This window comes from Triturus cristatus, chromosome 2_1 (assembly GCF_964204655.1).
Source record: "Triturus cristatus chromosome 2_1, aTriCri1.1, whole genome shotgun sequence".
Taxonomy (NCBI): domain Eukaryota; kingdom Metazoa; phylum Chordata; class Amphibia; order Caudata; family Salamandridae; genus Triturus; species Triturus cristatus.
In genome coordinates this window covers 45,237,946-45,259,966 of record NC_140581.1, presented here as the reverse complement: position 1 = coordinate 45,259,966, position 22,021 = coordinate 45,237,946, and the positions used below count along the sequence as shown (strand labels likewise).

Here is a 22,021-nt window from a genome sequence, read left to right as displayed (position 1 = left end):
TAAACCCTGAAACACCACCCCCCAGCACGACCCCCTACACTACCCGAACACCGGTGTACTGCCCTAAACCCTGAAACACCACCCCCAGCACGACCCCCTACACTGCCCGAACACCGCTGCACTGCCCTAAACCCTGAAACACCATCCCCAGCACAGCCCCTTACACTGCCCGAACACTGATGCACTGCCCTAAACCCTGAAACACCACCCCCAGCATGACCCCCTACACTACCCGAACACCGCTGCACTGCCCTAAACCCTGAAACACCACCCCCAGCATGACCCCCTACACTGCCCGAACACCGATGCACTGCCCTAAACCCTGAAACACCACCCCCGCACGATCCCCTACACTGCCCGAACACTGATGCACTGCCCTAAACCCTGAAACACCACCCCCGGCACGACCCCCTACACTGCCCAAACACCGCTGCACTGACCTAAACCCTGAAACACCACCCCCGCACGATCCCCTACACTGCCCGAACACTGATGCACTGCCCTAAACCCTGAAACACCACCCCCGGCACGACCCCCTACACTGCCCAAACACCGCTGCACTGACCTAAACCCTGAAACACCACCCCCCAGCATGACCCCCTACACTGCCCGAACACCGCTGCACTGCCCTAAACCCTGAAACACCCCAGCAAGACCCCCTACACCACCCGACCACCGCTGCACTGCCCTAAACCCTAAAACACCACCCCAGCACGACCCCCTACACTACCCGAACACCACTGCACTGCCCTAAACCTTTAAAACACCAACCCAGCACGACCCCCTACACTACACAAACATTGCTGTACTGCCCTAAACCCTAAAACACCACCCCCAGCATGACCCCCTACACTACCCAAAGACCTATGCACTATCCTAAACCCTAAAACACCACCCCCAGCATGACCCCCACACTACCCAGAGACCACTGCACTACCCTAAACCCTAAAACACCACCCCCACACGACCCCCTACACTACCCAAAGACCGCTACACTACCCTAAACCCTAAAACACCACCCCCATGACCCACTACACTACCCAAAGACCACTGCACTACCCTAAACCCTAAAACACTACCCCCTGCATGACCCCCTACACTACCCAAAGACCACTGCACTACCCTAAACCCTAAAACATGACCCCCTACACTACACAAACACTGTTTCACTACCCTAAACCCTAAAACACTACCCCCAGCACGACCCCCTACACTACACAAACACCACTGCACAACCCTAAACCCTAAAACACTAACCCCACACTACACAAACACCACTACACTACCCTAAACCCTAAAACACTACCCCCAGCATGACTCCCTACACTACCCAAACACCACTGCACTACTCTAAACCCTGAAACACTATCCCCCAGCAGTACCCCCTACACTACCCAAACACCATTGCACTACCCTAAACCCTAAAACACTACCCCCAGCAGTACCCCCTACACTACCCAGACACCACTGTACTACCCACACACCACTGCACTACCCTAAACCCTAAACACTCCCCCAGCACGACTCCCTACACTACCCAAACACCACGCACTACCCTAAACCCTAAATCTACCCCCAGCACGACCCCCTACACTTCCCAAACACCATTGCACTACCCTAAACCCTAAATCACCCCTCATCACGACCCCTACACTACCCAAACACCACTGCACTACCCTAAACCCTAAAACACTAACCCCAGCACGACCCCCTACACTACACCAACACCACTGCACTACCCTAAACCCTAAAACACTACCCCAGCATGACCCCTACACCACCCAAACACCACTGCACTACCCTAAACCCTGAAACACTACCCCTAGCACAACCCCCTACACCACACAAATACCGCTGGCCTAAACCCTGAATCACTACTCCCAGCACAACCCCCTACACTACACAAACACCACTGCACTACCATAAACCCTAAATCTACCCCAAGCACGACCCCCTCCACTACTCAAACACCACTGCACTACCCTAAACCCTAAAACACTACCCCAGCACGACCCCCTACACTACACAAACACCACTGCACTAACCTAAACCCTAAAACACTATCCTCAGCACGACCCCCTACACTACCCAAACACCAATGCACTACGCTAAACCCTAGAAAAGTAACCACCACCCCATGCCCAATCCCCCTTACCTCTCACTCCTCGTGGTTCCTCTCACCTCGTAGTTCCTACTTCATGTCGTCTCTGAGGGGCGGTGCATGTCGTTGTGAGGAAACGGAACAGCCTCTGTATCCTTGCAACGACGTGGATCGTATACAATTTTTTTTAGAACTCATGGTCATTTACCATACATACCTTTCCAACAAAATTTGTTGTAAAGGTATGCGTGGTAAATGACCATGTGTTCTAAAAAAATGCGTAGTAATGACTTTACAATGTACAACGCATGCGTGGTAATGCATGTGCTCCCCTTGTGGAAAAGCAATGCCGGCTCCCGCAGGAGGCGGGGAGCTGGCGGGTACATGGGTAATTGGGGTCCCCCACTGTCCCCAACAGATAGAGCCGGCCCCAGAGGATGGGGTTTCCGGGGCCAGAAGTGGCCCGGGATGGGGGCCGCGTGGCTCCCTCCCCCCCCCCAAAAAAAAGGCAGGCTGGCCCTGGGGGATGGGGTCTCCGGGGCCATAATTGGCCTGAGGATGGGGCCAAGCGGCCCCCCTCCGAAAAATAAATTTAAAAAAGGATGGCCAGGCCCTGGGGCATGGGGTCCCTGGGGCCAGAAGTGGCCCGGGAGGGGAGCCACGCGGCCCTCCTCCCCAAAATCTTTTAAAAAACAATAAAGGCCACCCCCGGGGGATGGTGTCCCCGGGGCCAATAGAGCAACCCCCTCCATAAAAAATAAATAAATGGGGCCACGCCTCAGGGGATGGGGTCCCCAGGGCCAAAAAAACGCAAAAAGAAGGGGGGCCACACAGCCCCCCTACTAAAAAACAAAAATTAAACAAAAATACCAACATCGTGCCGGAGGCCCCGCCCCCTCCTAGCAACACTCTGCAAATGCGCACTGTGGCGTGTTTTAAGTTGGGGAATCAGCTGAAACAAATCATTGAGGGGCCAGGCTCGGCCTGGCACTCTAGTCTTGGAAACACAATTAAAGCATTGAAGACCGAGGAAGAAAGCATCATGCGGCCGCATATCCCCCTGAATGCCTGGAAGAGAGCAGTCACCGAACAAGTGCGTGAAATCTCCTTGAAATGAGACTTTAAATCTCTCCGCCGAAGCACTTACTTAGATTCGTTGAATAATTCCTACACAGCAGGTAAAGCACAACCTTACCTAAGCAAGGCCCTCACCACACAGGCCCGAAGCAAAATCTTATTCATGAGGCTGACCATGCTAGGGATTGCGGAATTCATCTCTGCATGGGCCTGAAGAGGGGAACTCACAACTTGTAGACTGTGCCCCTATAAGAGGGAATCTTGACTGCATCTCCTATGCTGCTGCCCCACCTTTAACAACGAACGTCGGCGACTCCTGTGCCCGATCTGCATCAATAATGGTATAAAGTCATGCAGCAAAGTATCAGCCCTGTGTTTTTCAATCACCAACACCATGGCACTAGCGAGAATGGCAAAATTCATCCACCAAATCAGGATAACCTTAAAAGCTGCTAACGAAAGCAGCGAAACCTTGGGGAAGAACATGGTAATTTCCGTGGAGGAAAGCTAATGGGTTTTCTCAATGACGCACCAACAGCGCCCTCCTAGCATGCTCTCCCAGAGAGCATCGCCCTTTGAGAGACACCTAGTGCGCCAAAAAGGGCAGATCAAGAGCTACGCAAAGCAGATCATCTTCAGTAAGCGCCAGGGAGCTGCGTTGCAGAGTGGTGGTCCAAGGCCACACCCCCTTTTCACACCACTACAAAGCAGCTCTGTGGTGCATACTGTAGGTAGCTGGTGGGCTAGTTGGCCCTCAGGGACCCTCAGCATTCAAGGAGACTTAATCCCCCAACTTAAAATGCGCCACAGGGCGCGTTTGCACACTTGTCACATCAGGCTCCACCCCCCTCCCTGTACCACAGTGCAAACGGGCCCTGTGGCGCATTTTAAGTTGAGGGATTAATTTCCCTTCAATCCTGAGGGTCCCTGGGGGCCAACTAGTCCACCAGGTACCTCTTGTAAATGCCACAGGGTGCGTTGCAGAGAGGTGCTCCAAGGCCACACCCCTTTTTACACCACTCTGCAAACGCGGCTTCGGGTTCACTGCTGGTGGGGCGATGAGGTGCTCTTGTGTCCTGAGGACCTCAAGACACAAGTGGACTTCATCCTGTGAACAGCAGTGTGCCAGAAGCTGTGTTTGCAGCGTGGTGTAAAAAGGGGCTTGGCCTCAGAAAACCTCTCTGAAACGCAGATCTGTGCCGCTTACTGAATGTACCTTGTGGGCTACTTGGCCACCAGGGACCTTCAGGATACAAGGGGACTTAATAGGGATGTCATAGTTAAAAATGAGCATTTAAAAAACCATTGAAATTCACTGAAAAAAACATAGGTTTCAGGTATGTTATAGTTAGAATATAGCAATTAAAAAACCTTAGAAATTCACTGAAAAAACCATAGGTTTCAGGGACATTTCACTCTTACAAAACCATAGAAATTCCACCATTATAGTTAGTTAGCAAAGCACTGCTGATGACGTCACATATTACATCATTCATGACATGGTCAGTGACATCACTGATGACATCATCCACATGATAATCTGAAGCACCTCCTTCCACCCTAATATAACCTTTCATACACCTACTCTGCAATACAGACTACCATTTTCGAAACCAGACACACCAATACCAATTACTACATACCCACTCACTGATTCCTAGGTCTTCACACACATCCACTCATTCACTCCTTAACCCATTCAGTCACTCATATATGCAGTCGCTCATTAATACAGCACTATCACATGTACTCATACACCTATACAGACACTCACACACTGCCACTCATCCATAGCGTTACTTACACACACACGTGACCGCAATCCACAATGTGTCATTTCAGATGTCATCATTGATGTCATCAGTGATGTCACTGAGCATGTCATGAGTGATGTAATATGTGACGTCATCAGCAGTGCATCGTGGGTGCGCGAGTTATAGTTACCTGAACTAACTATAACGGGGAAATTTCAATGTTTTTTTACGAGTGAAATGTCCAGCTAACTATAACATGTGTGAAACCTATGGTTTTTTAAGTGAATTTGCAAGGTTTTTTAAATGCTAATTCCTAACTATAACGTGTGTGAAACCTATGGTTTTTTCAGTGAATATATATATATATATATATAGTGTTTATCCTTACCTGTGAAATACTTACATATACAAATACAACCTTGATCACGCATATGCCTTTAACAATTATGCTATTACAATGAAATTCGTTGTAAAGGCATGAGTTGTAGAAGTATATGCATGGTAAAAGCTTGCGTCGTAATGATAATGCGGTGTAATGGTATATGCGTTGTGATAACCGCGTTGTAATGGAATGGTTGTAATAGCATGCAATGTAATGTCATATACCAGAGTCCAGTGAATCCCCAATTGGTAAACAAAGGTAAAAGCCGATAATTTTACTGCTCTTTTTGTGGTAGTGTGGGCAAACAATTAGGCTTATCAGATTGTAGTGCTCAGCATTTATTGTCACACACAGAGGCAATAAGTGAGACATACATTCAAGAATACTTCTGAGACCAACTTACAAAAATAAATTCGATTTCAATGTATTTGTTGAGACCAAGAACACAGTTCTAAGGTAAGTACTTTTGGGGCTATGATTTTTCAAGTGTTCGGAAAATGTATCACCATTGTGCGTAGTTGCGCACCATAGGAATCAATGGGAGAGAAATAGAAAATCACATAGAAAATCAGGCAATGCTTTCACAAAGTTCACCTTCTTGTTTTAGGTCGATGTCTGGACCAGGTAAAGTTCCAGTAGAAGAAGTTTGGGAGCATCCCGGGTCTGCCGGGAGCAGAGTGCTGAAAGTTTTGGAAGCTGGTGCGCAAAGACAAAGTAGGTCACTTTGAAATGGACTGCACAGGTGGACTTGCTATTAGTCCGGTGGGTCTCCTTGGAGGGAGGAGGCCACAAGTGTCAGGGGACCACTGGAGCACAGCAGATTAGTTGATGCCGGGCCGGGTGCAAAGCAAACAAGTCAGCCGAACGTCATGGATCTAGATGTCCTTGCAGTCAGGAGCAGGCAACTTGGAGAGGTGATCTTGGCATAGCTGGCCACTCAGGAAGTGGGTCTCGGGTGCCTTGACGTCCCTCAATGGGTGCTCACTTTGGGAGTCTGGTGGGGACTCTACTTCTTGGTTTTTACCTTTGGGGGTCTGGTACCCTGGGTATTGGGATGCTCTGGCTCCGGTATGCACGGTAACTCCAAACTTGGTAGAGAGGCAGATCTGACCCTCCAGACCTGTCATACCTCTTCTTTCTTCTCTGCTGCATCAAGGTCATCGGGCAGCAACTTGTCCACAAAACAGACTTTATAGGATCAGTGTCTGTGAAGTGCAGGGGAGTAAAACCTTAACTCCAAGTGAGCTTCATGGTGATTCTCGAAGGCTGTAGGTGCTCCAGGGTTCTTGTAGTCATTGCAGGTCTCAGGACAACACAGCAGCAGTGATTGTTGAGTCCTTCTTGCAGCCGGCAGGGTTTGGCCCTTTGTCTTTTTGCAGCAGGGCTTTTGTTTTCGTGCAGCGGGTCTCTTTGTCCTGGTCTTCTTTGGTCAAATAAGTATGAGGTTCAGGACTTGGGGAGCCACCTACATCCTGAATTTAGGGGCATTACATGGGGAGACATGTAGTGGCCAGTGGGCTACCTTTAGGGTGCCTACACCCTTTCACAAACCCTTCAGATGGGAGGGGACACAACCCAAGTACTGATTGGAGGTTTTTCTACCATTCCACGATGGTATAAATTCAGGAGAGGGGTTCTCCACCCCTTCCCTGTCCTAGATGAGGTGCAGGTTAAGTGGGGACCCACCTTCTCATCTAAGTAAAATTCCAGCCTTTCCTCCAACCAAAAGTGGAGCAGGAAGAGGAGTTTGGCGTCCCCCACGATCTGGGAGTTCCTGAGTTGGATTTCAAGGTGGAATGCCTTTGAAGCTTCCTGTCCAGGAAGGCTATCCAGTCCTGAAGGAAGAGCACTGGCTCTCCCCCCATGACGTCAAAAACATCTGATGTTGGCAGACTGACGCAAAACAGTCAGGAACCACACCGGTACTTGGTAGGTTTGCAGGGGACCCTCTAAAGGATCTCCAGTGTGAATTTATCAACAATTCCAGCACTGACATCAGTGAGGATTTATTAAGACAAGATGCTTGGTACCAAACATCTCAGGAATCAATGAAGCCATCATGGAGCTAGGAAACCTGTGTCGACAAGTACCTAGCCCATGTACTCTTTCTGGTTTCCCTGTTCACTTACACCATCACAGAATGGACTGGACATTGTAGGGGCAAATCTGCTCATGCTGATATGCCCTTAGGGCTAAATGCCTGATGTAGGAGTGGCTTACCTATATCATACCAAAATTCACTATAGAGAGGGATTGGGAGCAGATAAACGTCCAGTACCCTTGCACCCAAGAAACGATACATAGAATATCAGGGGATAGCTGTTCTCAACAAAGTGTTGATATATAGGTGGATGGTCAGTATAAGGGAGGGGGTCTTCCTTATTAGAAAGTTATGCCCTCACACACCTGTGAAGGTGTCATGCTTCATCATCGGGTATTTGCTCCTTGTGGGGTCTGCACTGCAATACCCCATAGGCCCCATGAGAAGGCTCTTTAGCAAAGGTCTTTTATGTAGAACACCGTGATGGTGAGTGCAGGTGTTTAAAGAAGGTGAGGTTGTAAGTTAAAAATACCACAGAGGTACCCGAAGATCAATTTATTACAGAGTCCCCCTGGTAAGGTTAAAAAACAATATCTAAATTGTTCACACCCAGTAATTAGATGACATATTCTTCTAACCTATATCATATGCAGGTTATTGGTGGAATGGCACGGTATAGAGTCATAATATCAATGTTTAAATATCGATGTGACACAATATCAACCTGCAGGAATATGGTCGGCCAGAATATCGACATGCAGGTAAGAAATATTGTTTTTGTTAAAATCAAAGTTAGTAATATCGTTAGTCAAAATATCGTTGTTAATAATGTCAAAGTTTATTTTAGTGTTCTGTATTTTAGTATATGTGTTCAAAGTATAGTTTATTTTTGTAATATATGTTTGAAATTTTTAGAAGTAATTAATTTTATGTTAAGTAAGTTTTGCGTATATTAGTTCCGTAGCGGGTTGTGGGTTTATAGGGAAATAGGGTGGGAAGTAATGTAATAATATTATATTTATTAATCATTTTTAGAAGTTATTAATTTCATAAATATTAAATATTGCGTTTTGGTTCCGTAGCGGGTTGTGGGTTTATAGGGGAATAGGGTGGGAAGTAATTTAATTATAATTAATTAATTGTTCATGGTAATTAATTATTTTTTTGTATTTAATAATTTATATTGTTAAATGTGTTAATTAGTGTGTTATTAATTAGTTATTAATTGGTTATTAATTATTAATTGGTAAATATTTTAATTGTGTCATTTTTTTAGGAGCAGGTTGTGGGTTTATAGGGGAGTAGGGTGGGAAGTAATTTATTTATAATTAATTAATTAATTAATAATGTTATTATTTATTATTTAAGTATTTAATAAGTTATATTGTTAATTGTGTTAATTAATTTGTCATTGATGAGTTAATAATTGGTTATTAATTGTTAATTATTAATTAGTAAATATGTTAATTGTGTTCGTTTTTTTAGGTGCGGGTTGTGGGTGTATAGGGAAGTACGGTGGGAAGTGATATAATTATAATCAATGTATTAATAATCTTATTAATTCATATGTATGCTTTTACTATTTTATTTTGTTAATTGTGTTAAATATTTTGTTTTTAATTGGTTATTAATTGGATATTAATTATTAATTAATAATTGGTAAATATGTTAATTGTCTTTTTTTTAGGAGCGGGTCATGGGTTTATTAGGTAGTATGGTGGGAAGTAATTTAATTATAATTAATTGATTAATATTGTTTTATTAATTTATATTTGTGTATTTAATATTTTATATTGTTAATTGTGTTAAATAATGTAATATTAATTGGTTATTAATTATTAATAATTAATTAGTAATAGTATGTAAATTATGTCATTTTTTAGGAGCTGGTTGTGGAATTATAGGTGAGTAGTGTGGGAAGTAATTACAATTTAATATATTTTTTATCTAATATTTAGTCATTGGTATTTTATATTCTTAATAGTGTGAATTAATTTATGACTGATTGTTTTTAATTTGCTTTTTCAGTGTTATTAGTTAATTAATTAATAGTTAAGCAATGATGTTAATTGTGTCATGTTTTACAATATTGGTGGTGTCCTTTCTAGGGTGATTTCGTGGGAGGTAAATTATTTTTTATTATTTAAGTATTTGTTAAGTAATGTTTATTATTTTGCTGGAATGGGAATAGTAAATTATTCTACTCCACTATCCAACACTTTCCATACTGTTGCCATTGTTGGAGTTGGAATAGTAATGTTATCCCCTCCGCTGTCCAACACTTTCCCTACTGTTGCACTTGTTGGACTGGAATAGTAATTTTATCCCCTACGCTATCCAACACTTTCCCTTCTGTTTCACTCCGTGGAGTGGGAATAGTAAATTATTACTCTCCGCTATCCAACACTTTCACTCCTGTTGCACTTGCTGGAGTGGGAATAGTAAATTATTCCCCTCCGCTATCCAACACTTTCCCTACTGTTGCACTCCCTGGAGTGGGAATAGTAATTTTATCCCCTCCGCTATCCAACACTTTCCCTACTCTTGCACACCCTGGAGTGGGGAAAGTAATTGTATCCCCTCCGTTATCAAACACTTTCCCTACTGTTGCACTTGCTGGAGTGGGAATAGTAAATTATTCCTCTCCGCTATCCAACACTTTTGTATAGTTGCACTTGCTGGAGTGGGAATAGTAATTTTATCCCCTCCGCTATCCAACACTTTCCCTACTGTTGCACTTGCTGGAGTAGGAATAGTCATTTTATCCCCTCCGCTATCCAACTCTTTCCCTACTGTTGCACTCCGTGGAGTGGGAATAGTAACTTTTTCCCCTCCGCTATCCAACACTTTCCCTACTGTTTTAGTTAATGTAGAGTAAAATGTTGTTTTAAAATTAAATAATTATTTTAATACTTTAATTTATTTTATATATATATATACATATATATATATATATTATGTCTATGTTTATGTTGCAGGTGTATGTATATTTATATATATATGTATTTATAATTTTTATTACGTTTCGAGCATTTTATAATTTAATAAATTAATTATTTTTCAATATTATTAAGTAAATATGCATATAATAATTTTTATATATGTATGTTTATTTTTTTTATATTGCATTTATTATTTATTATTTGTAAAAAAAAAATCTAACTATGTTTTTATTACTTATTTTTATTATTTGATTTATTTTATATTATTTTTAAGACATTTTAAAAAAACAATATTTTGAACAATAACAACGATATTTTGGTTTTGATATTTTTGTACTTACCTTTTTAGAGATAGGATGTCGATATTCTTGACATCGATATTCTATACACATATATGTGTGTACCTCAATATTCCTGTCGTCGATATTCTGTCAGTGATCCAATGGCACACAGGGCTGTGTGTTATTCCGACACTTCGGACTTTCCTGCACCAAGAGACACAGCCTGCAATGGCAGAGTTCATAGCCTTGGTGAGGGTTCCTGACGTAGCACAGCCAGTGCTGCACCCCTAGAGGACCCTCTTCAGTACCCATGACCTAGGTACCAGAGGTACCATTTACTAGGGCCCTCAGGGGTAACTGAAGTTGTGCCAATAGTGCTAAAGTATTTTGGAAAGCGAGCTGGCACTGGGATCCAGGTTAGCAGGGACCCAGTGGACTTAGAGTTGGAAATCACATCAGGCATCAAGCAAAAAGTGGGGAATAACCATGCAAAAAGAGTACTTTCCTACACAAAAGTCATAAAAGGCCATTCAAGGATGGCCACAGTTTATGTGTGTTTTTGACTGTGCAAATAGCTACATTGGGTTTGAAGGTATGGTTAGAGTTCCAAAAGGTAAGACTTTCCAAAGACCTTCCATGAAGTTGGCCACAGCCTGAAAAACTCCCTTAAACATGGGCAGATATGTGTCAGGAATGCCATGTGTTAGGATGTTTCTTCCGTTGAGCTATGACAGGAACTCAGGTTTGGGTGTCCACGTTCAACATCTCATGATTACATGGCTCAAGTACGATATCTCTGTATTGGGCCATCCCCTTATCGAATATACTGCGCCTTTCAGACTCATAAAACGGTTTAATCCTTTCTTCCTCATTTCCAAGATTTGGATGCCAGGAACTTTCCAAGCCTGAGGTGTATCCAGGGCCATTGGACTTATGCAGCAGAGGGGGACCAAACTGTGCGGCAGGATTTACTAAAATCATGCAGCAGCGGCAATACAAATTATACTGCACAATGTGGCATATTTTGTAATCGTATCAGTTCAATATTTAGTCAAATGTACACGTTCACCCTGTTTGGACAATGGTTTCACCTTAAAAGTACTAGTTTAACACCCAAATACAGCACTATCCAACTGAAAGGTGGACGTTCAAACTTTGCAAAATGCCATACTCTGCTCAGCAACAAGCGTCGCCACAGTTTTTGTACCGCTTGATCCGTTTGAAGCAGAAACTATTTTTTTTGCTAAAATCTACAAATTATGCAGCAGATGATGGATTATGTGATGAATGCAGCTAATTCATAATTATGAAAAAAAGCAGCAGCTGCAAAACTGCACTAATGCTATTGGCCCTGACTATATCTATCTTGGCGATAAGGAATTCAATGCAAAATAAAACCATCTCATATCTGTTGCTGTCAAGGCCCACATTATAAGTCATTTTGGGCTCTCAGGGAATTTGCCAACCCAGCATGCACCCCTTCTTCACACCTCCCATCGTGGAGAGCAATCCTCCCAAAAGGAGGCTCTCACCCGACAGTTCCAGACAGTGTGCAGCAAGACGTCATTATGTGTTTAGCACCAAAGGCAGAGTAGAGAGTCTACCAGACCTCTCTTCCACAGTCTGCATCTTGTATAATATATACCATGGAATTAATTTAACTGAATAAACCTAAATTGGGGTGGAACAGCAGCCTTTCGTGAAGAGGCTCAGGCTTAAGTCCAATCTGTGTCTGTTAATAGACTCATATCCCCGCTTCTAAAGCCTCATACAGAACCCCCTATTAAGCCTCATGCAGAAAACCCTCTCAAGCCTCATGCAGATTCCCCTCTCAAACCTCACGCAGATCCCCCCTCTCGGGCCTCACGCAGATCCCCATCTCAAGCCTCATGCAGACACCCCCTCACACAGATCCCCCTCTCAAGCCTTACGCTGATCTCCCCTCTCAAGCCTCACAGAGATCCCCATCTCATGCCTCATGCAGACACCCCCCTCAAGCCTCACGCAGATCCCCCTCTTGGGCCTCACACAGATCCCCCTCTCAAGCCTTACGCTGATCCCCCCTCTCAAGCCTCACGCAGATCCCCATCTCATGCCTCATGCAGACACCCCCTCAAGCCTCACACAGATTCCCCCCTCTCAAGCCTCACGCAGATCCCTCTTTCAAGCCTCATGCAGAACTCCCTCTCAAGCCTCACACAGATCCCCCTCTCAAGCCTCATGCAGATCCCCTTCTCAAGCCTCATGCAGATCCTCCCTCTCAAGCCTCATGCAGACCCCCCTGTCTCATACTGATCCCCTCTCATGCCTCATGCAGACACCCCTTCAAGCCTCACACAGACCCCCCTCTCAAGCCTTACGCTGAGCCCCCCTCTCAAGCCACACGCAGATCCCTCTTTCAAGCCTCGTGTAGAACTCCCTCTCAAGCCTCACAGAGATACCCCCTCTCATGCCTCATGCAGATCTCCCTCTCAAGCCTTTCGCTGATCTCCCCTCAAGCCATATGCAGAAGTCCCTCTCAAACCTCACTCAGATCCCCATCTAAAGCTTCATGCAGAACTCCCTCTCAAGCCTCACTCAGATCCCCCTCTCATGCCTCATGCAGACACCCCCTCAAGCCTCATGCAGATCCTCCCTCTCAAGCCTCACGTAAATCCCCCTCTCAAGCCTCACACAGATCCCTCCTCTCATGCCTCACGCTGATCCTCCCTCTCAAGCCTCATGCAGACAACCCCTCAAGCCTAACACAGATCCCCCCAAGCCAAACGCAGATCTCCCCTCTCAAACCTCACCCAGATCCCCCCTCTCAAGCCTCATGTAGATCCCCCTCTCAAGCCTCATGCAGATCCCTCCTCTCCAGTCTCATGCAGAACTCCCTCTCAAGCCTCACACAGATCCCCCCTCTCAAGCCTCATGCATATCCCCTTCTCAATCCTCATGCAGATCCTCCCTCTCATGCCTCATGCAGACACCCCTCAAGCCTCACTCAGATCCCTCCTCTCAAGCCTCACCCTGATCCTCCCTTTCAAGCCTCATGCAGACAACCCCTCAAGCCTAACACAGATACCCCCAAGCCAAATGCAGATCTCCCCTCTCAAGCCTGACTTAGATCCCCCCTCTCAAGCCTCACCCAGATCCCCCCTCTCAAGCCTCATGCAGATCCCTCCTCTCCAGCCTCATGCAGAACTCCCTCTCAAGCCTCACACAGATCCCCCCTCTCAAGCCTCATGCAGATCCCCTTCTCAAGCGTCATGCAGATCCTCCCTCTCAAGCCTCATGCAGACCCCCCTGTCTCATGCTGATCCCCTCTCATGCCTCATGCAGACACCCCTCAAGCCTCACTCAGATCCCTCCTATCAAGCCTTACGCTGATCCTCCCTTTCCAGCCTCACGCAGATCTCCCCAAGCCTCACACAGATCCCTCCTTTCAAGCCTCATGCAGATCCCCCCTTAAGCCTCACGCAGACATGCAATGGAGTCAGCTGTGATGACAACCAATGTCCTGTAATTGTGAGAGATAATATGTTCCTTAATTTCTTCCATCAATATGTTGGCCTCCAGAGGAATAAAGGATGGCAGTTCTACAAGTCCTGCAGTGCAAAGCCTAAGAATATGTCTAAGTTACAAATATCTGAAAAAATTGGCCATTTTTGCACTTAAATTCTGAAATAGTGTAGCCCCAACCACCACCTCGCCTAGTCTGGATATACCATAGATGTCCCTTTATTGAAACCCCTACCCACGGGACACATGAAGGAGCCACAAAAGCGTCCCTTTCGTAGGTCTATTCTTTCACCCCAGGGCCTGAGTTCTGTCATACCATCTCTGCAATACTAACCTGGGGGCTAGCAGGAGGGGGAGATAAGGTATTCCTTAATAGAGGAGGTTGACAGCGGGACCCCTCGCATCGCCCACTTGTTGGACATAAAGGTGGAGTCATTATTAGTGTTGTAACTAGGGGTGGGCGGAATTTGCGAAATTCACTTTCGCAAACTATCGCAAAAATGTTAAAAATCTCCGCAAACACGTGGCAATATCGCGAAGACGCGGAAGTTTTTTTCCCGCCCGTTCACGGTATTTTCTGCGTGATCGCGGCTCGACAACTTACCCATGCGGTTCTCACGGGCGTGGCCATCTTGTTTTCACTTGTCCCGCCCACTCGTGTTCGATATGACGTGCCCGCTTACTCGCGCTCTCGCTCGCGGTGGAGAATGACGTGTTCGAGATCTCAATCATCTCATACTCTCGCGGTGCATGATAGCGAGAAGAAAGACGGGATCGCGCAACGAATGATGTGATTGCGCGACAAATGACGTTACTGCGGGTGCGCAATGGCTACCAACAATCCAACATCCAAAGGGGGGGGGGGCAACCATGTAGTCAGATTCCACCTTCCTACACCCTTCATATCAATTAGTTTTTTATTTGTTTGTGAATTAAATGAGTATTATATAATTTGTATACTTGTTTATGTATTTTTGTGTAACTTGTGAAGGTTCAAATCATAGAAAGTGTTGAGGTGGGGATCCCCAGCTTCCAGTAGTAATTCATTGGGGTCTACTGAATTGAAAAGGTAAAGAACCACTGGCCTAGACTGTTTCTTCCACCTGGTTACAAACTTGTCAGGGGGAAAGGGCGCAGTCCATCTTCCTGTGGAGCTGCAGCTCAGATGCACACATGGGTGCATAGATGAAGAAGGAATGTTGCTTTGTTTTTTCTTTTAAATGTTCGTCTCCAGTCTGATTGACTGTCAGTTTGCATGCCAAGAGACACTACAGACAAAGAGACTGCCACCCATATATGCAGGGGTGCAGGTTGTGATGGATTTGTAGGTCATGCAGTCAGTTTTAAAGCTGCCGCGGGCGGCAAGGGAAGCCAGTGGGGTTACATCAGTGTTGAGTGAACTGGCATATTTCTTCAAGCCTGTTACACCACTGCTGAGAGCTTACCAGAGATTGCAAGCATTCAGGAGACAATGGTGTGCTCTTAATGCAATCAAGCAGCATGTGTCTAGATGCCACAGCTGGAGCGCAGTTAAACATGTTCTGTATATCCATTGATGGCACTTCCCTCTCCCTTATGTCAGGTGGAGGTTGGTGCCTTGCAGTTACCTTTTTTGTTAATCTTCGTCTATAATCCAGAACGACACGATTGTCAAGGACGTTCTCTACACTTTGCGGGCGATTACAATGTGGCCCGTAAGGATTGCATCATAATGGGCCGCTCGGTTTACTTTCGGGCCGCCTCATTACGATGGAGGTGGTTGGAAAGTAAACCGCCTGGTCATTCTGGCTCGCATCTGACAGGCTCAGAGAGCCCGTCCGGCAGTCGGAAGCCAGCTAGTAATCTCAAGGGTGGGCCTTTCCGCCCTTGAGATTACGATGCTTGGTTCCCGACATGGTTTCCATGCTGGCCTGTCCGACATGTAAACCATGTCGGAAAGCATGTTTGGGGGCCCCCAGCAGGGCCCCCTTTGGTGCACGGTCTCCGGTTGGAGGCTGAGGGGGCACGTTGATCCTTGCACCTTGTAGCAGGCACCTGAAGGTGCCTGCCACGGGGTGCTGGGATGGACTGCATCTCCCTTTCCTCAATGGGAGCTTGTGTTACAGCCAGTTTACAGCTGTAACATGAGCTCCCATTGAGGAAAGGGAGCATGCGACTGAACAGTGTTCGGTTGCATTGAAATGAGTGAGTCGGGACCGCGGACCGGAAGCAATTCCGCCCAACATCAAAATAAGCCCCCAAATGTTTTCTTTGTAACAAACAGGGACCATCTTAAAGATGAGCTTGGCACCTTTTATGTGTATTATTTAGTTCAGGATGGTACCATGACTACTTGGAGGAGTCCAGCTATTTTTGTTCACTCAAGAGCGAACAGATCTTCTCGGAATACCGTTCTTGGCAAGGCCCTTGATGAAGTGCGCTGCGGCATTTAGAACTCCCTTGAGGTGTGCTCTTAAGTATGGAGGCTGTGGAGCAAGCAAGGGTTAGAAGCTTGGCATGCAGTTCTGTGTGCCCATTGGACATTGACGAGAGAGTGTATAGCAGGCTTTGCTTTGCCTGCCATCTGACTCCATGACCGGTAGGAGGAACTCTGAAGAGATTGACAGCAGGAAGACTTCTAGGAGAAGATATGTTCTTTTGTGAAAACAGAAAGTTTATAGCAGAAATGTAGGAAAGGGTTGAAGTTCAAAGCATACCAGCTTAAGTAGTCAATAAACAAATGTGTCCATGCCTGAGAGTTCCCAGCATCACCAGCAGGAGGCTCGAGGATGCAACCACCCATGAGTTTTAACACAAATCCCTGCAATGAACATTCATAAACAGGCATTTGGGCAAACCCTTCCGCATCCTCAATAATAAAAGTTTTAATTTCTCTTTACTTTTCTAACTTTTCTTGTGTTCTGCACTATACATACAAAGTGGGAAAAGTCTTAAGGGATGGTTTTTGAACCAGGTGCAGGGCTTAATTTGAGCCGGTGGTTTCCGGTGCTTTGCACCGGTACTTAATTGCCAGAAACGAAGCTTGTCAGACATGCTGCCACAAGGTGGCACTGTCTGGCTCATTTAGAGAAGACCCCAACAGTTAACTATTAATTCAATTTCCATTAAAAATGACTATTAAATGCCTTCCAAGCCTTTCTCATAGCTTTGGAGGCCTGAAATAGTCCTAATTGTCACACTTGAAGGAGTGTGATGGCTATTAGTTGTGTTATTACTATAATTGGCAGCATGGCAGGGGCAAGCTGCAGTGGCCTCCTGACCTGAGCCCTGACACTTCTTTTTTTACAAATTAAGCACTGACCTGGAGGATCCCCTTTCAATATAAAACCTTTGCTTCAGAGAAGGCACACACCCTTGCACTATGGTGGGACGGCGTGTCCTTTGGTGCATAGCAGCCAAAAGTGCGCCAGCGCAGAGGGAGAGATCACTACACATTCTTATTCTCTGCCTTTACGCAGGGCAGCGCTGCAACTTTGGTTGCTGCCTTGTGTTGCATCAAATATTTGTAATTCTGGGCCTGAGTGTATGCCTGAGAAAGCTGGGTCTCACCAGCCCTCCAGGCCTGCTTGCAGCAGAGGGTGAGTTGTACAAGGAGGTACAAGGCAACACTATGTATGCAACACATGACAACATACACCTGGAGTACAAAACAGGAGAGAAGATTCAAACATGCTTTGAGAAGATGCAGAGAAAATACATCATTTAATGTTCCCATGAAAATAGGTTCAAGCAGATCGGTTTTGCAAACTCTATTCATGGGGTTAATGAGAGAGACTGAGGGGCATAGTATCAAGAAACGGCGTTAACATTATCGCTGCTTTAGCAGCAGAAAACTGCCGCCAAAGCGGCGATAATGGGCTTGATAATATGCCCTTGAGAATTCCCATAAAAGCCCATGTTCTGGTGTCAACAAGGGCTTCTATGGGAATTCTCTGCTGCATATTATCAAGCCGATGATCGCCGCTTTAGCAGCAGTTTTCTGTCGCTAAAGCGGCGATAATTTTAACGCCGTGCTTGATCATATGCCCCTGAGTTTTTTTTGATGTTTTAGCCATGCTTGTTAGCACTTTGTATGCTTCAAAGGACTCTGTCCCCAATGCTAATTCTCCTGGGGTGTCCTATTCCCTTCTCCCCACTTTTACATGGTAGTTATGACTTGTTATTCAATGCTTGTTTGAAATCTGTTCTCACAGGGTTTTTTTTCTTCAATGGGGGGGGGGTTAATAATTGCATTGAATATAATTATGAATACACATACACCTTTTGTTATTTTTACATAACCTACCGCCCCAGGGGTTCCAGGCTGATGCTCTTCCGTGAGTCCCAGAGATGACCCCCAGCCCTGAGTGAGGCAGGGCATCTAAGAGGGGTGGACAGGGCATCTGCCACTCACCGGCCACCCCTAAATGTGGGCCAATGCTGCTGCTGCCTCTGCTGGACTGAAAGCGGCCTTTCATTAGCAGGGGCAACATGTTGTGACGAATAAACTCGTGTGCAATGGGTCTTTTACCGACAATGGCAACACTCACCTGAGGCCTTTCCTCCAGGGGAATCTTTCCGTACACCTGTTGAAATATTAAAAGGCATTGTGAGACAACTCAATAACAGGGCATTTCTCAAGACATATTTTCTTCTCTTTTTTGGGCGCCACACACATTGCTAGAAGCAAGAATTCCAAAAGAGCAGACACAATAACTCACAGGAAGAGCAGGTTGTGTCAGGGCCTGTGTGTGATGAGAAACAGCCTTTACAAAGAGGGGGCAGATTTACAAGCCCCTTGCGCCACTTTTGCGCTACTTTTCCTATGTTAAAAATGACGCAAAAGTGGCACAAGGGCCTTGTAAATAAGCCCCGAGGTGTTTACCACGCTGTGCCTTTACCGCACATTTTTTACCATGCATGTTTTTACCACATATATGCATTTACAACGCATGCCTTTGCCACGCATTTAAGGTAAATTGAGGGGAGTGGATGGTCCACCCAAAGATACATTTTTTAAATAAATAGAAATATATGTATAAATATTGCGTGGTAATGCATGTGTTGTAAAAGTGTATGCGTTCTAAAAAAATGCGGGGAAAAAATGCATTGTAAAGGCATGCAAAGCATGTCCCTGCGTTCTTCTGTCATACAACCGTGTGTGAGAGGAACAGAAAGGAGGCTCTCAACAGAAGGATGAAAAAGAGGATCTTGAGAGAGAAAGGGAAGATTAGTATTAATATTATTATTGTTTTAATAATTTTTATTGGGTTAATAAGAGAGTACCAAGAAAACAATAAGGGAAGATTATTTTAACAGGAGTAGTAAAGGAGGGCCTAGACATAGGAATGGAATGAGAGGGAATGGATGATCTCAAGAAAGGAGTGGAATGGTCTGAAAGAGGAGAAGACGTGAAGATCTTCACAGAGGAATGAACCGAAGGGGATGAACAGAGGCTTGGAAGTAAGGATCCTGTCAAAAGAATGAAGGGGAGAATATTGAGAAAGAATGGAAAGGAGGACCTTAAAAGAGGAGTCAAAAAAAAGTTTTAAACTAAGAAATTAAAAGGAGACTTTCAATAGAGGAAAGAAAAAGAGGCTCTGGGGAGAGGAAATAAAAGGGCGATCTCAACAAATGAATGGAAAAGAGACTTTTGAAAGCAGAATCTTGCCAGGAAGGAAGGGAGGATAGCGGCAGGTGATTTGATAGAAGGATGTGGGCTGAGGAATCAATCAATCAATCAATATATTTGTAAAGCGCGCTACTCACCCGGAGGGTCTCAAGGCGCTAGGGGAAGGGGGGTCCGCTACTGCTCGAACAGCCAGGTCTTGAGATGCTTCCTGAAGGAGAGGTGGTCTTGGGTGAGGCGGAGGTGGATGGGGAGGGAGTTCCATGTCTTGGCTGCCAGGTAGGAGAACGATCTTCCTCCCATGGTTGCTCTTCGAATGCGTGGAACGGCGGCGAGGGCGTGGCTGGACGATCGTAGCTGGCGGGTGGGAGTGTAGAAGGTCAGGCGGTTGTTGAGGTACCTGGGGCCCAGGTTGTGGAGGGCTTTGTGTGCGTGGGTGAGGAGTTGGAATGTGATTCTCTTGCTGACGGGGAGCCAGTGAAGGTCTTTCAGGTGTCCGGAGATGTGGCTGTGTCGGGGGATGTCTAGGATGAGTCGTGCGGAGGCGTTCTGGATGCGTTGGAGTCTTTTCTGTAGTTTAGCTGTGGTTCCGGTGTAGAGGGTGTTGCCGTAGTCCAAACGGCTGGTGACGAGTGCCTGGGTGACCGTCTTCCTGGTTTCGGTGGGGATCCATCGGAAGATCTTTCGGAGCATGCGTAGGATGTTGAAGCATGATGATGAGACGGCGTTGACTTGTCTGGTCATCGAGAGGGAGGAGTCCAGGATGAAGCCCAGGTTGCGTGCGTGGTCCGTTGGTTTGGGGGCGCTGCCCAGGGCGGGGGGCCATCAGGAGTCGTCCCAGGCAGAGGGTGATGGTCCGAGGATGAGGACTTCTGTTTTGTCGGAGTTAAGTTTCAGGCGGCTGTTTGTCATCCACTCAGCTACGTCTTTCATCCCTTCGTGTAGGTTGGTTCTGGCGGTGGCTGGGTCATTGGTGAGGGAGAGGATCAGCTGGGTGTCGTCGGCGTAGGAGATGATGTTGAGGTTGTGTCGGCGTGCGATGGCTGCGAGGGGGCTCATGTAGATGTTGAAGAGGGTGGGGCTGAGTGATGAGCCTTGTGGTACGCCGCAGATGACTTCGGTGGCCTCGGATCTGAACGGGGGGAGGCGTACTCTCTGGGTTCTGCCGGCGAGGAATGAGATGATCCACTCCAGGGCCTTCTCTTGGATTCCGATGTTGCGGAGGCGCTGCACCAGGGTGCGGTGGCAGACAGTATCGAATGCTGCGGAGAGGTCTAGGAGGAGAGGAACTTGTCTGAAAAATCAAGGTTAGAGTTGCCACAGAGAAGTGGAAGGAAGGCTTGAACAGGGGAATAAAAAAGGGGCTCGACAGAGCAATGGAAGGAAGACTCTGGGCAGAGGTTTGGTTTTTGGAGGAAGAACATGGTGCGTTGACCTAAATGTTCCTAACCAATGGTCCTCGTAGAAGACAGATGACCAACTATCGGGTTACGCCATGGAAAATAAATGAAACTCACTCATAACATCACCTCAATCACAAATCAAATGAAGACATGCAGCGATACATTCCTCTAAATCTTACTCTCCTGAGGTACTCCTGTGAAAGAGACCTCCTGGAAAGAAACTGCAACTTCCTGGGATGATGTGAGTACTCCCAGCTCTTCCATTCAGGCTTTCCAAGAGGCTCCAGAGGGGCAGTGTACACAAGTGAGTTATTTGTGTTAGGCAGTCACCCACCTCAACAAGCAATGGCACTAATGTGTCAGGGTGAACCCCACAAGCACTAAATTACCCTGAGCTTAACCCCCTGGTAGCTCGGCATAGAACAGACAGGCTTCAATTAGGGCAACTAGCAAAGTATTTATGCAGAATTGAAACAGTAAGAAAGTCAAAACCCCAAACAATAAAAATCCCAAACCGAGTTTGAAAGCTAGAGTGAATGAATGGCAGACACTGATGGAGTACACTGCTACTCAGGGGCATCTTGGTGTGAAGCATGAATGACCTAAGCTGCAGGACTCTCCCCAACAATGACTATAAGAGAGGAGCCAGGTCTTGGAAAGCTTCCTAATGAGGGAATGACTATCAATGGATTTGATCTCCCGAAGCAGCAAATTCCTTAACTCTGCCATAAGTGAAAGAAAAAGAAGTCCATCCCCTTCTGCTCTGGTTGATTCTACGGACCACTACATCCCTCCTATTGGAGAACCTCAGTAGTTTCACAGGAACATACTAGACAAACTTTGTGATCATAAAACCTGCCCTGGTCTCATGGATCACTTTCTGGGCCATGTAAAGAACTGTAAACATGGATCGTTTCCGGACCGGTAA

At 46.0% G+C, this 22,021-nt stretch overlaps 1 protein-coding gene across 2 annotated transcripts in view; it reads right to left on the bottom strand.

The window, feature by feature from the left end:
- Positions 1-22,021, bottom strand: part of LOC146863690 (uncharacterized) — a 367,891-nt gene that overhangs the window by 205,845 nt on the left and 140,025 nt on the right. Inside the window, exon 2 of one of the 2 annotated variants that reach the window (XM_085627822.1) lies at positions 18,612-18,647. The exons of the other annotated variant lie outside the window; for it this stretch is intronic. Coding sequence (XP_085483948.1) covers positions 18,612-18,647 — 36 coding nt within the window. The remainder of the gene's footprint in view (positions 1-18,611; positions 18,648-22,021) is intronic. 2 annotated transcript variants of the gene reach the window in all.